The sequence below is a fragment of the Aspergillus uvarum genome (assembly GCF_003184745.1).
Source record: "Aspergillus uvarum CBS 121591 unplaced genomic scaffold BO82scaffold_2, whole genome shotgun sequence".
NCBI lineage: Eukaryota > Fungi > Ascomycota > Eurotiomycetes > Eurotiales > Aspergillaceae > Aspergillus > Aspergillus uvarum.
The window spans coordinates 426818-441073 of record NW_020291299.1 but is presented as its reverse complement, the minus strand read 5'-3'; the positions used below and the strand labels follow the sequence as shown (position 1 = coordinate 441073).

Below are 14256 nucleotides of genomic sequence, written 5' to 3'. Positions count from 1 at the left end.
GTTTCCTCTTTCTACGACTTCGGCCGTTCGAGATGGAGATTGGAGGTTGATGTCTACGTTCTGATGGATGAGATGATGAAATGGTCTGTTGACGCTGAAGGATAGGGTTAGTTTTCTACGGGAGGGGGGGAAGAAGGGGTAAGGCTCAAATTGAGCGGCGGGATGAGGGATGTCAATCTTACGCTATGGGCGATCTGAGGCTATCGTCATCGGGGTCTTGGTGGGCTTGTCTGGTCACATGATCGCATAGATCAACTATATTCTAAGATAGCATAATGGGCGTGACGGGCAGTAAGGAATTAGCTTAGTTCTTATTGTGCGCGATATCACTATCCTGGGCCATTGTTCCTCATACTGCATCATTGCCACGACCTAGAGACTAGCATTCTGATTCTCTCGTACAATGTAGCGAAGCGCATGGCACAGGTAGGCTTGAACACAGAGAACTTGGTTGGTGATGCATCATCTTTCTGTTTTTGTCAGGATGGTCCATCAAGCAGAGCTAATGCGCCCAAGGACCAAATTGCAACGACAGCTGGCGAAAATACAGGATCCTATTTGAATGCTGGGAGAGATCCCTAGTATAGAGAGGAATTGACTACAACTTTAGACAGAAAGCAAAACCAATCTATAAACTCATGAACAAAGATATTTACAATATCGTAACAACATAACACGGTGTAGTCATAGCACCTACAACTCCAGCCCCCACCCCCCAGATAACCAGTTCAATTCCTTGTAATAATCAACTCCTGAACCACATGAATGCCCCCCTCCCCTTCTACCCGCCGCCCCTCCTCATCCACCGCGGCGAGCAGGATATGTTCATCACTGACCGTCCCCAACTGCGTCCACTGCGTATCCGGCAACGACAAGGGATGCCGGAACTTCTTCTTCCGAGACTGCGAATGCGCACTCTGATGCTCCCCCTCAGAAAGGGGATACCCCGACCCTCCAGGGCCAGTCGTGGTACTTCCGTCCTTGGCGTTGAGGCTATGGGACGACCAGTATGTGCCCGCCCGTTTGACCATCCGGCGACACACGGGGTATATCATGGGGAGGTTGCCGATGATGACGGCGACGAAGGTCTCGCGGCAGGCCCAGCTGCCGGCTTGCGAGGCGCCGTTTGCGCCGGCCTGTTTGTTGTTGTTAGCAGGTATTCGTTGTCATTCGTCAAAAGGGGCGGAAGATCAATCACTCGACAGAAGAGTCAAGTAAGGGGTTACGCACCGTGACGATCAACACACACCGCAGGATCCCCGCCGCCATGACAAATAACCCGCCGCTGAACAAGACCACCAACTCGAGCTTCTCGCGCCACGGGAGACGGGCTTTGAAGAGGATCTATTCCCATCGCGATCAGCATCAAGTTCTACACCTCACGGGTTGGGAATCTGGGGCGAGGCGTACGGGAAACGGAATCGAAATCAGATACACATCCGTCGCCACATTCAGCGTCACCGTCACGTACACATCGATATGCGAGACGGCCGGCTGACAATAGTTCCCGGGATCCGGGTGGATCTGCCAGTTCTTGTGGAGCGGATGACACCCCAGCAGGATACTCAGGATGACTGCGATGTAGGTGCAGGCGACGAAGATGTAGGCGAGGCGGATGCGACGGGTCATGTTGTACAGCCCAGCCCTAGATTGTGGGGTCATTTGAGCTGAACCTCAGACACAGATTCATCGAGCAAATAACGCAGAGAAATGACAGGAACAAAAGGGAGGGAGGCGTACGTCAGTCTCGAATAGAACACCGCCATGCACGTCTTGAGCAACCACAGCAAAGTGGTGTACAGCGACCATCCCAGCACCTGGGTCTTGGATCCCCCGACGCGGAGCCGGTACTCGTCGGACTGCGGCGAGAGCGCCGCGCGCTCGGCCGCGGTCATGGAGTTGTTGGCGAGGCCATGCCACCAGGCGCTGACGCAGTAGGCGGCGCCGGTTTCGAGGGCATACACTACCTACCAGAAAGAAAATGGGTTATTGTTGGGATACCGACCGATAGAGCTTTGTGTGATTGTCGTGAAAGGAGAGTAAAGAAGTGGGGGGTGGTGGAGGGTCAAGAGTCAGCAGCATAGCTGGTCGGCAAGTCAGACGTACCCCTGCAACCGGCATCAAATAGTCATCCAGTGCGAAACTCTTGGGCCCCGCCGTAATCCATCGTGCCGCGATGCGGCAGGCAATGGTCAGAATAGCAATAGCCAGGAGAGTAAAAGCCTCAATGACGAAATCGTCAGCCATGAAGCCGGGAAAGGAAAGGAAGCAGAAGACGAGAAGAAGATGGAGGGAAAAAGAATATTGCCTGTGAAACCATTTCAGAGCAAGGCAGATCAGATCGGAGGGAGGGAAGAGGGGACATTATGTATAAGACAGGTTTTATCAGGGGAAGAGATACAGAGAGTAATTCGCATGATGATCTGTGCATTCATTTTTTTTCGTTGTTTGCTCTTTGCTTCTATGTATCACTTTTTCCCCCTGGGCCACGCAAACACAAATGCCGACTTGTCAATGGCTTGGCAAGACAAACGCAGAACCCGCATAGGACATCCATGATGGGCTCCACTTTCCCCGTCCTGGTACTTCTTGCAGGTAGGGTAGCTTGGAGGTAACTAGACTAGCAACAGTACCGCTTCCTGCAGGACCGAACAGGGAAGTGGACAATGGGCAAGGTATAGCGAACTATGGAGTAACTAGACTACTGACCGTTTGGTGACCCATGTCCGATGAACGGGTGGCCCCCCTGGGCTTAGAACAGGGGGGAAGCCCGACTCCCCCCGAGAGGGGGCACTGTGACACCAGCGGCCAGTGGCCAATGGCCAGGAAGTGGGCCCATGGCATGGCTTGTAGCAGGGCTTGTAGCATGGCTTGTGGCATGGATTGTGCCGCCTGTCAGACCGTTGCTTCAGCGGATGAGCCGAGCTGTCATCTCCCTCCAACGGTGGAGCCAACTGGAGACACTCACTGTTCGTTAACCCTAAGCGGTGTTAGTGGGGGAATGGACCCCGCCACAACAACACCGGTGCAACCTCCGTCGTTATTGCGATCATCCACTTTCCTTGTTCGTGCAATAATGTAAGGAGAGAGAGGGGAGGGAAGGGAATGACGGAGATTAAAAACTGCCACCGATCGGCACGTTTATCTGTCAGTCAATTCCCCTCCTCTCCCCCTTCCCGGGCTATTTTTATTCTTCCACTTCTTCCTCCCCTTCCACTCGTTGCTTTTTTTTCCGGTGCTCCTTCCCATTGCCGGTGTCTGCTGTCATAATGGAGTCAGTGGATGTGACCATCATCGGCGCAGGTAAGGCTGCATGCATCATGCATTGGCTCTTATCTTAGGCTTGAACTCATACTGATTCGCACTCAACAGGCTGGAGCGGCCTGGCTGCCCTCAAAACCTACCACCAAGTCCACCCCAATGCCTCCATCCTCCTCCTCGAGGCCGCCGACACCGTTGGAGGCGTCTGGGCCCAACACCGCCTATACGAGGGCCTCAAGTCAAACAACATGCGAGGCACCTACGAGTTCAGCGACTTCCCTCTGGACGATTCCTACGGTGTCGCGCCCGGCGAGCATCTCCCCGGAGCGGTGATCCAGAAATACCTCGCCGATTTCGCAGAGCACTTCCAGCTGACACCGTACATTCACCTCCGACGGCGCGTGCGCACCATCCAACACGAACCCGACACCACCTGGACCTTGACCGTCGACCATTGGGACTCTGAAAACCCCGATGCGATCACCGAAACCTCCACCCTACACACCAGCAAACTCATCCTCGCGACGGGGATCACCTCGCAGCCCTACCTCCCCCACTTCCCCGGCCAGGAACAATTCGCCCGGCCCTTGTTCCACATCAGGGATTTACGCCACCACCAAGACCAGATCTTCGCTCCCCCCTCGCAAACCACCTCCCCACCAGAAGACACAAACGGAAGCATCGTGATCTTTGGCGGCACCAAATCCGCCTGGGATGCCGTGTACGCCGCCGCGACGACCACCCCGTACCAAGTGGACTGGATCATCCGGTCGACAGGCCACGGCCCGATCTGGATGGCGCCGCCGTACGTGACGCCGCTGAAGAAATGGCTGGAGAAGCTGGTGACCACGCGGCTGCTGACCTGGTTCAGCCCGTGCATCTGGGGCGCCGCGGGTGACGGCTGCTCCACCGTGCGGTGGCTGCTGCACGGCACCTGGCTCGGCCGGAAGGTCGTGGACGCCTTCTGGTGGGTGCTGGGCAACGACGTCCTCACGCTGAACAACTACGCCGCGCACCCGGAGACCCGCAAGCTGGTCCCCTGGATCAGTCCCTTCTGGATCGCCAGCGGGCTGAGCATCCTCAACTACCCGACGGATTTCTTCGAGCTGGTGCGCAGTGGGCGCGTGCGGGTACATGTGGATGAGGTGGGGAACCTGTCAGATCAGACCGTACAGCTGGAGTCCGGCCGGGTGATTGAGAAGGTCCGCGCGTTGGTATGTGCGACCGGGTGGAAGGCCAAGCCTGAAATCCAGTTTGTACCGGCCTCCCTGGAGCAAGAATTGGGGTTGCCCGAGGCTGAGGACTGCGTGCCCCGGGAGATTGTGCGGCTGGCTGACCAGGAGATTCGACGACGATTCCCCCGCCTGCAGCATCCGCCCCCTATGGTCAAGGGGTATAAGCCCCTCGCGGACGATGCGCCGGCCGCTGCGGGCCATCCCCTGCGTCTGACCCGGTTCATGGTCCCCGTGGGCGAACTGGGCAAGGAGCGTTCGATCGCGTGCTTGGGCCTGACGATGACGATCAATACGGCGATGGTGGCGCAGGCGCAGGCGCTGTGGGTGGCGGCGTGGATGGGCGAGAAGCTGACCGTGAAGAGTCACGAGCGGTGTCCCGACCACGCCAGGAAAGCTCTGCAGTTGCAGTCCTCCTCCAATGTAGATGCGGATCTGGTCTGGGAGATGACACTGCACAGTCAGTTTGGCGTGCATCGGTATCCGGGCGGGTTTGGACGCAGGAATCCGGATTTCGTGTTCGATGCGTTGCCGTACATGGATTTGTTATTGCGGGACTTGGGACTGGATTATCGGAGAAAGGGCAAATCGCTGAAGTGGCTGGAACCGTATGGGATGGAGGATTATCGTGGATTGGTGGAAGAGTGGATGGTGGACTGATTTGGATGATTATCAATGAACAAATGTAAGCAGATGTCATTTACGAAATAGCAGCAGCAAAGGTTTCCGAGCATGCCCAGTCCTGCAGTGCCTACTTTTCTTTCTAGGCCCAACTACCAAACATAGCCCTAACTCATTCTCCCGGGTGGACATATCCGCCTCAAACTCACAGATCAAACTCCTCAAAGACCGCCACTCCCCCATTCACTTTCTGGCCCAGCACCTCCCCATCGACCGTCCCCGTCCACCGGAAGAAGTGCTGCCCATCGCCCGCCACCTCTCGCGTCCCCAGCATCGTCACATTCACCCCCCTCATCACCACCTCGACCGCGAACCCGGACGCCGCAGCATGGCTGACTCGCTGCACGCTGACAATCCCGGCCTCACAGCCGCTCAGCACGGTCACCCCATCTTTGAGGACGGACGCGCTGGCCACGGGGACCGGCGCGTTGAGCGGCGTCTCCTGGAACCAGACCAGCGAGTAGGGGCCGACGTGCGCGTGGCCCCAGAACCATTTCTTGACGAGCGAGTGAAAGGGGCGTTCCGACCAGTTCTGCCTGGCTTAGTAGGGTACTGTACAATAATCACCGGCGACGAGAGAGTGAGCATACCTTATCATGGTACCCATATCCCTCGAACTTGACCTCCTCTCCATCCACGATCAGATCCACGGTGGCCTTCGCATGTGGCACGATGCTCACCCACCCGATCGACCCAAGTCTCAGTGAGGGATCGAACCGGTGGGATGTTGTGCAGGGCGTTCGGGGGGCGGTCGCCTGTCAGCGTGAGCTTGCATACACCTCCAAGCAGGAAGACATCCAAGAAATAGACACCCAAGCAAGAACAGAAGAACCGGAAGAAAAAGCAGGCACGAACATTCTCCAACCTCAACCGCCCACTAACCCTACTCCCCTCCCACCCGACCCAAACATCCAGATTCGGGCCTGCCGTAGCCCCAGCAGCAGCAGCAGCAGCAGCAGCAGCAGCAGCAGCAGCAGCGGCAGGAGCAGCCGCCCTCCCCCTCGCCAACAACCCCCCGCTGCCATCCCCAAGCCCACGCGCAACCACCCTCTTGCCCCCTTTCCCCTTATTCTTCCCCTTCCCCCTCCCCTTCCCCCTCTTAAACCCCTCCCCGGAGAAACCAGGATACCCCCCCGAACTCGCAACCCACCCGCCCAACCCCTCCCAGAACCCCACATTCCACCCGCCGCCATCCCCCAACACGATGCCCTCACTCTCCTCCCCCGCGACGCCCATCTCACTCACCACGCGTCCATCCCCGATCATCGGGCGGTACGGCATCCCCCTTCCCATCAAGTCCCCGGGCTCCTCCTGATCACCTTTATCGCCCTGATCGCCCTTATCGCCGCGATCGTTGCCCCCATTCCCACCCCCAGCTTCATCCCCCCCGGGACCCGACGGAGAATCCGGTAAACTGACATAGACATAACTCCAGACCACGGAACTGCCATTCCGGGGCGCCATGGGAAACGCGGCGGGGCTGCTGGTGAAGAAGGTTACCACGGCGGAGAGGTTGGGGTTGTGGGCGGCGACGGCGTCGAAGTACCACCATTCGAAGGCGCTGGCGTTCACGGCGGAGAGTTTCGGGGCCGAGAGCTCGGAGAGGTAAGGGGTGGGGGCGTGGTAGGTGGCGGTGATGGGGGTGTTGCTGGGCAGGGGGAGGGCGGGGATCGGGGAGATGTATTGGCTCTGGACTGGGGGGGTTAGGGTTGGGGTGAGGAGGCAGAGGAGGAGGAGGGGGAGGGCGAGGGGGAGGAGGGGGGATATTGGGACGTATGGGAGGGGCATTGTGATGATTGAAGTCCGAGGATATTATAATGGTGATGGGAGGGTTGGGATGGGTCTTGTATATTGGTTTGGGAGAGGGAGGTGTGTTCGGACTTGTTATATAATAAACGGAATTCGAGTGCAGCTTCATGGGACGAACACAGCACCGCCAAATCACGGAGAAACCTATACGGATCTACTTTGGCCGAGTCGAGTCGCACCACCACCACCACCACCACCACCACCACACTCGATGCTGTTGCCCGTGTTCCACACACACCAACGAAGCAAGGAATCATAGACCAAAAATGATAGCTCATATCTCCATATCCTATCCAAACAGCAAGTCGCCCAACGCTCCGGACTACCCAACAGAAAATCGCTCTACTTACATACCACATACGTATACACACAACCAACAAACAGCAAATTTCAAACCCATCGCTGATGCCAACTCAACAGACAAATCCCGTCCCAGTCCCAGTCCCCGGCCCGCAATGAAACTAGATACAAGACAAGAAACCGCTGCGGCCTTAACACTATAAACAATTCTCACAACGCCGTAAACATGCATGTGCTCCGTTGGTGCTCCCCTGGCCCCGTTAAGCCTGTTGGCCGTGGGAGTCGTCGCTGCGGTCCTCCTCCTTAACCGTCGGCCGCGTCGTGTTCGACTCGGAATCGCCCTTCCCGCACCCCTTGACTAGCATATGTCGCTGTAAAGCTTTTGTTAGTATACATCGTAGAAGAAAGGCAATTTCAAGTTGGGGGGGGGGCATACCTTGAGAGCATCCTTGCGGGAGAAACTCTTGTCGCAGTGGTTGCAAGGGAAAGGCTTGACCGACAGATGAATCCGCTTATGTCGTTTCAGGTCATGGTTGCGGTTGAAGCTCTGGGGACATTGATCGCACTTGAACGGTCGGTCGTTGGCGGGGCCTGGTCCTCCGTGGCCCGGAGGCGGCAGGTGTCCGCCATACATCCGCTGCATCTGCGCCTCGAACCCACTGTTGAACGTGTGGGGCATCATCGTATTTGGCGCCGTCAATGACATCTGTGTGTTCGGGGCGTGCAGGTTCGTCCACACCGGCCCACTCGACCCAGGGAGGGTATATGACGGCCAGGGCTGCCGTTGGTAGTTCAGGTGATGCGCAGGGTGGGGGTTCGACGCGACCCGGCCGGGGGGTTGCATGCTCATTGCGGTGGGGCCATAGGGGGAATAGCTCCCCGGCGGACTGGCCAGCTGCTGGACCGTGCTATAGGCGGGCGCGGATGAGGACTTGACCATGTAGGGATCGTTCGATGGGAGCGGCTGCGGAGAAGGCACGGGAGGGAGGCCGTGCTGTGCAGATAACACCGCATGCGTGAGCGCGTGTGGGGGCTGTTGCGCGGCAGTGACAGGGATCGGTTGTTGGAAAGGCGGCAGCTGGTTCATCTCGTACCCGTGCGGTATCGAGTCCGCTCCCGTAGGCGATGTGACCGCATTGCGACTAATCGGATTATTTCCAGGCGGCGAGAAGGTGTCGCGACTCGCATAGGGGCTCAAGCTCGATGCCCACGACGGGCGTGCAGCCGCTGCGCCCGACGCACTGCCATATGAGCTCTGTGTTGGCCAGAACGGACCCAGATCTGGGGTGGCTGGTACGGATGGAATATTCCCCGCGGTCGTCTGGTGCGCAGTTGTGACTGGGGTGGATTCGCCCGATTGACTCGTCGCCGGTGGGGTCAAGAGGTTGCTGACACTCGGATTGAGGGCCGAGGGGTTGGGGAGTTGAGTGTATTTCAAAGCTCCGGGGAACTGTCGGCTGGGGAGCTCCATGCTGGGCAGGGGAGGAGCGCCCGGACGACGGGTGTTCAACGGCGGGGGAGCCGACAGCGCTTCGAGAGAGGGCCCCATGCCGGGGGCGGGAATAGCAAGGGCAGCCATGGTGGCGCTGGTATCACGAGGGTAGCCGGTAGACGGGAACAGGTCGACCACGTTCAACGGGGCGTTGGTCAGAGTCGAGGGTAAAGGTCCTTGGGGAAAAGCAACGCTTTCGGTTCCGAGAGTCCAATATCGACTGCCAGAGAGGCCTCCAGAGATGTCCGGAGGATCCAGGAGGGGCGATGGGATCGCCACAAGCGATCTCGCGGGGGAGTCGGGATGAGAATGATCGCACACGATCAATCCGTTGTCACGGTCGTCACGGTCTCAAGTCGATGCTTGGTGAACCACTTGCGCTCAGTTGGGAGTCATATCCCAGAAGCAGCAAATGAGGAACAAAGGCAAATCAAGCCACCCGTCTCTTGGTCGTACAAAGGCACCAAACCAGTCGCCAGCAAGTTCTTCTTGGAAAGGTGACGATTAGACACTCACGCACATGGTCTGTATGATTGAAGATCAGATGAAGTGGTCGATCGGACCGAGGCGTGGTCAAGACGAGGCAGGCGATATGCGGCTAGATGCGACCCTCAGGTCAACAACTGACGTACCGTGGAATGACGAAAGGCGAAGTGCGAGTGTGAAGGTGAGTCAACGAGGCGCAGGGAAAGGCTGATGATGGTAAGAGCCACACAAAATGGGTAATGATGATGTTTGAGGGGGAATGGCGTGGGAGGATAGCAGAGAAGATGGTAAAAGTTGTGAGATGGTGAGATGGTGAGATGGTGAGATGGTGAGGTGGTGAGATGGGATGATTAGTAGTAGTAGTGGGAGGAGTAATAGTGCGCAGTTAGTGTGCAGTGGAAGAGGGAGAAAGAAGTAGTAGTGGTAGTAGAAGAAGAAGATAAGGTGGAGATAAATGATGATTCGGTGCTGCGGCTGGCCGGTCCGGGGCCTCTTTTGATTTTATTTATTCTGGGAACGGGTGAAGATTTTAGTAGACTAGGTAGACTGGGTAGACTAGCCAAAGCAAAGGTGCAAAAAGTCGATGAATGATTGATTGCTGGTCGGGATGGGCAGAGACCTTCGCAGGCCCAAACAACCCGGGAATGAAGACGTATCCAGACCAGTCCAAAGCCGGGTCTGGCCAGCGCGGGGGGGGGGGGAAGAAAGAGAGGGAAAAGAGAAGACGGAGGGAGGGGAGGGGAGGGGGAGCAAAAGAGAAGAATTAACGAAAAAGCGAATTCAAAAAGAAAATAAAAATGACAGGGGAAAAAAAATAACCAGTAAAAGGGAAAATAGAAACCAGCCAAAACCAAGAGAGACAGACAGAGAGTGAGTGAGTGCGAGCGCAAAAGAGAGCAAAGAGATAGCCAAGAAAGGAAAGCGATGGTATTTTTTCTGGGTATTCTCCGGTCACGAATTATTACCAGGGAGAAATTACCCACCCTAAATCAGCTAGATTGTCAGGAATATTAGACGAGGAAGTCCCAAAGAGAAGAATTAGGAAAAGTCAAAGGCAAAAGCTGGAAATGAAGGAAAAGGCTGGATTGCTTCTGCAATGGACGGTTTCTTCAGGGCGAGAATTCGACTTCTGCAGCAGGAGTCCCCTGGACCAGGAAAAGGTAAACACAAAACATAAATGGAGGAAGAGAAGCAAGAGGAGGGAACAAAAAAAAAACAATCCAAAGAGGTAGATCAATCAACCATGGGACTGCAGCAGCAGCAATAGCAGCAGCAGCAGCAGTAGTTCAACATCAGCGAAGGATAATTTAGTTTAGGGTACTCTGCTCCGTACGCTCCATAGAGAAAGAAGCGAGTGAATGTCGGGCTGCATCCCCTAATCTGGGGAATCACTGCTCCTGCAGTCCGGTACGGTATGTACAGTATGTACGGTATGATACAGGTAAGCGGGTTTTGTCTTGCACGGCTGGGACTGGATCGGGACCAGGTGAGCGAGTCAATGTCTCGACAATCCAACTATTCATTCTTTGTGATGATTTCCCTCTGTCTGACTGAGACTATTCTGAAAGCGAAACAGAGAGAATGAGGGCAATAGAGAATGAGACAACAAGATACAGATAGAGACTAACAGCAACATCCAACAGACAGACAGCCAGACAGCCAGGCAGGCAGACAGGCAGACAGGCAGACAGTCTTACCCATCGCCCATGGATCGCAATGCTCGTTTCCCCACCCACCCTTTTTTTCCCTTCCCAGACTAACCAAAGTAACCGAGAAAAAAAAGGAGACTAAAAGTCACTAAACAGACTAAAGACACTAAAGACACTAAACGACCAGGACAACTGATCAACGGCAACGTGGTTGACAGGGCTCTGGTACCAGACCAGACGCCCAAAAAGGGTTTCCACCTTCTCGGCTCTTCCCATTCCCATCCAGCTTCCTGTCTTCCTTAGTTCTTTTGTTCTTCGGTCCTGTTCTTCCTCCGCTTGAATTAAGTGCTAAGTCCAACCGACCACCACATGATTCTGTTCCACATCACACTACGTAGGGATGGAGGGGTAGACCCGAACAACTACTCTATCGCTTGCTCTTGTAGAGTCGTTGTCATCAGCATCATCTCCATCCTCAAACGGACTCTGTCCCAACCAGCAACCAGCGACTCAATGGCATCGAATCGGCTAGACCTCCCTTCTGCAGCGTGGTCCTGACCGAGTTTGTAAAGAATCATAAGTACAGAATTTCCACAAAAATGATCAAAACAATAAGAATGATAAGAATAATAATTCCGGACCAGCGATGAGGAATCTCAAACCCGGTTCTACATCCCCCGTCCCCTCTTCATGGGAGAACCCTACTTCCTACCTAGTACTCCGTAGTACTCACGTACGACCCTACACCATAGGATCGTACCTATGTTGAGGTGATTGCCCCTTCAAGTAACCACTCCCCTTCTCCGGCTCGGGAAGTAAATTACTCAGCCTGGAGGCCAGAGCCCAGGCAGAGTCACTCAGTCAACCAACTTCCTCGGTCCTCAATTGCTGCTCGCTCCCTATGCACGCGGATGGCTGGAATGATAATCACTCTATCCGGAAGGTACAGTCCTTTTTTCCCCTCATGAATGGTCGTCCCTCTCTCTATCGCTCGCCTTTGGTTCTATTCTTACTTTTTATTGAATTGGCACTACTGGAGTATCTTCCCTGTCAACTAAGCTTGGTCAGATAGGCATGTGGAGCGCAGTTCGACGATCGGCCAGCCCGACCCCAGCAGGAATCAGCCCTCTGGTCTGTTCTATTTCCCTGTTTGGTGGAGTTTGGCTTTAAGCTTAGCAGACGGGGAAGAGGGGGGGCGGCCACGACGATCGATCAGAAGTCAGAATCCCCCAGGGAGGAAGGGGGACAGGAGACTTGCACGTCACTTTGCACCCCTTCCCCACGATACTACAACTGTCATGACGCCGACGACCACGCTCATGAACAACAGAGGGATTGTTCGATACTATCCTAGTCGCAGTCAGGATTCCTAAACACCGGGGATGGTTACTGAACCAGGTAGGGAGCAATGGTGTTCCCCCCTCCCCCCTCCCCCTTCCCCTCAGTCTGGTGGTCACCGGAAATGCGATTAAACCCCGCGGGCGCAAATCAGATGCACCGATCGTATCATCACGATAAAAAGTGGTCTTGGCTTGGGAGACTCGGCGCGACGAAAAAGGGGCAAGCAAGCGATCTGCTGCTCCTTGCGTCGTGGAATGCATGACAGATGCTGGGCCGGTGTGGTGGTGGTCATGCTGCTGCTGCTGCTGCTGCCGAGTCTTACGCGGGACGGAGCGAGTCACTCTGGCTACGGAGTAAGTACTCCAGCATCATTATTGACTATTGATGATTGAAGGATTATCGTTTCAGTTGAAGGGGCAGAAGGGGGTCCTTGCAACAAACAATCAAAACAATGATGATGATGAGGAGTTCCCAGACTGTGACTGACTGACTGTGTCTGGTCAGTCTTCCCTGCTTAGTCAGCGGTCGGGGGTTGACACGCCGGAAAATAAACACGACTTTTTGACGGAACAGACCCTCCCCGATCCACTCCCCATCGAAGCTTCGATGGCTACTCCGATCCAGTGGAATCATTAATATGGTTGTGATATGTTCATACTCCGTACTATGTATTACTATCCCTACCTACCTTCGTATAACCTTATAGACTGCGTCAACAATCATTATGGATTCTACCCTCTATCTTTCCTCTTCCCTCCCCCCTTGATGTCTGCATGTATGATATTTCGACTCCCAGGTAAGGAAGGATTGACACCAGCAGGGCCTGCACGGACAGCCAGCAGAACAAAGAACCTCATTCCCCGTTCAAGGCCAACAACGGTCCCTGCTCCGCCTGGGAGACTCTCCCATTCCAGTGCTTGCCCCGAGCTCTTCCGCGACCGACCGGCCGACCGACCGAACGACTAACCCTCACCATCCATTCCATGCAACTCACAGTCACCTGTTAGTGGCACTTGCCCTCACCAAGCTCACAGAACAAAGTGCTTCCCTTTAACAATCACGACCCTGTTTGGACGGGTGAACAGACCATTTGATGCAAGTGAGATTCCAATTCGCTGCCTCTCATTCCTCCGAGAAAATAATCATTGCACCATCCTTCTGAAGCAGCAGCACCATCAGCAGCAGCACCATCAGCAGCAGCACCTCCTTTGGGATGCAGCATGCAGAACCCTCTTTAATTAGGGCCAATAACATAGGGCCCCTCGGTTCTTGAATGGGGATACGGTCATTTGCATCTGCACGCGTCCGCTGGAATATAGTCTAGAGAGAGGGGGGAAGAGTAGGGCAGATCGAAGCGACTGGCAGGGGACGAGCAGTAAAGTTGCTCGGATCCTAAACCATGGATGAGCTGGGGGGGAAGATGGGGGGGGGAAACCAGATGGTGGTGGCGATTGGTGGATGGCTCGTGTTTTCGCATACAGCCATACGCTGCACCATACAGCAATACAGCAATCGTACTGGCCATAACTGGCCGTACTAGCGCAATTCTCACCTCGGGCGTCAGGGCCAGTACTAACCCTGATCAGGTCTAATGCTGGTCAACTGCTGCAGCCCGCACAAGCCGAGACTTTCCCGCCTGGTCATCTTGCAGCTGTTTTCCACGGCTAATTGGCTCGTCTAGCACCACCTCCCAAGTGGAATCTACGATTCAACCGAGATGCCCAGTGGATATCCAGGATTTCGCTATTCTAGTCTACTCACACGTACAATGATTGTTTCTCCCCCCGCCCCCCCCCCTTTTCCCCATTTTGCTGTTGTCCGCCGTTCTTCGTGTCTTTTATTCTTTGCCCTTCCCTAAGCTTCTTTAGATTGATGGCTGGTGTCGGTCCGCTCGTTATTTTGGCAAATTGCACTAACCGGAACTAATGACTGAGTAACTATCCTTATCAATCATTCCCACTTTTCTTGTCGCTTGCGAAAGGGGGGGGGGGGGGGGGGGGGGGGG

The 14256-nt window shown here is 55.2% G+C and overlaps 5 protein-coding genes across 5 annotated transcripts; 2 read left to right on the top strand and 3 right to left on the bottom strand.

Annotated features, from left to right (window-relative positions):
- Nucleotides 1-728: 728 nt before the first annotated feature.
- Nucleotides 729-2247, bottom strand: BO82DRAFT_325065 (uncharacterized protein; the record flags this gene model as incomplete). The annotated part of the gene is made up of 5 exons (XM_025632858.1): nt 729-1136; nt 1231-1344; nt 1411-1645; nt 1741-1967; nt 2107-2247. The coding sequence occupies 5 exons, from the start codon at nt 2245-2247 to the stop codon at nt 729-731; spliced, it is 1125 nt and encodes a 374-aa protein (XP_025497021.1).
- An 823-nt stretch (nt 2248-3070) lies between these two features.
- Nucleotides 3071-5238, top strand: BO82DRAFT_428171 (flavin-binding monooxygenase-like protein). The gene is made up of 2 exons (XM_025640426.1): nt 3071-3303; nt 3373-5238. The coding sequence occupies exons 1-2, from the start codon at nt 3270-3272 to the stop codon at nt 5151-5153; spliced, it is 1815 nt and encodes a 604-aa protein (XP_025497020.1). The 5' UTR covers nt 3071-3269; the 3' UTR covers nt 5154-5238.
- Nucleotides 5239-5319: 81 nt separating this feature from the next.
- On the bottom strand, nt 5320-6962 carry BO82DRAFT_388409 (uncharacterized protein; the record flags this gene model as incomplete). The annotated part of the gene is made up of 3 exons (XM_025638384.1): nt 5320-5706; nt 5765-5929; nt 6057-6962. 3 exons carry the CDS (start codon nt 6960-6962, stop codon nt 5320-5322), a joined length of 1458 nt encoding a protein of 485 aa, XP_025497019.1.
- Nucleotides 6963-7543: 581 nt separating this feature from the next.
- On the bottom strand, nt 7544-9051 carry BO82DRAFT_272390 (putative C2H2 finger domain protein; the record flags this gene model as incomplete). Its single annotated transcript, XM_025631020.1, has 2 exons — nt 7544-7654; nt 7720-9051. Coding segments are annotated over 2 exons (1443 nt in total), but the record flags the coding sequence as incomplete, so codon positions are not given.
- A 3969-nt stretch (nt 9052-13020) lies between these two features.
- BO82DRAFT_349932 (uncharacterized protein) lies at nt 13021-13420 on the top strand. Its single transcript, XM_025634014.1, has one exon. The coding sequence runs from the start codon at nt 13029-13031 to the stop codon at nt 13215-13217; it is 189 nt and encodes a 62-aa protein (XP_025497017.1). The 5' UTR covers nt 13021-13028; the 3' UTR covers nt 13218-13420.
- Nucleotides 13421-14256: the final 836 nt, after the last annotated feature.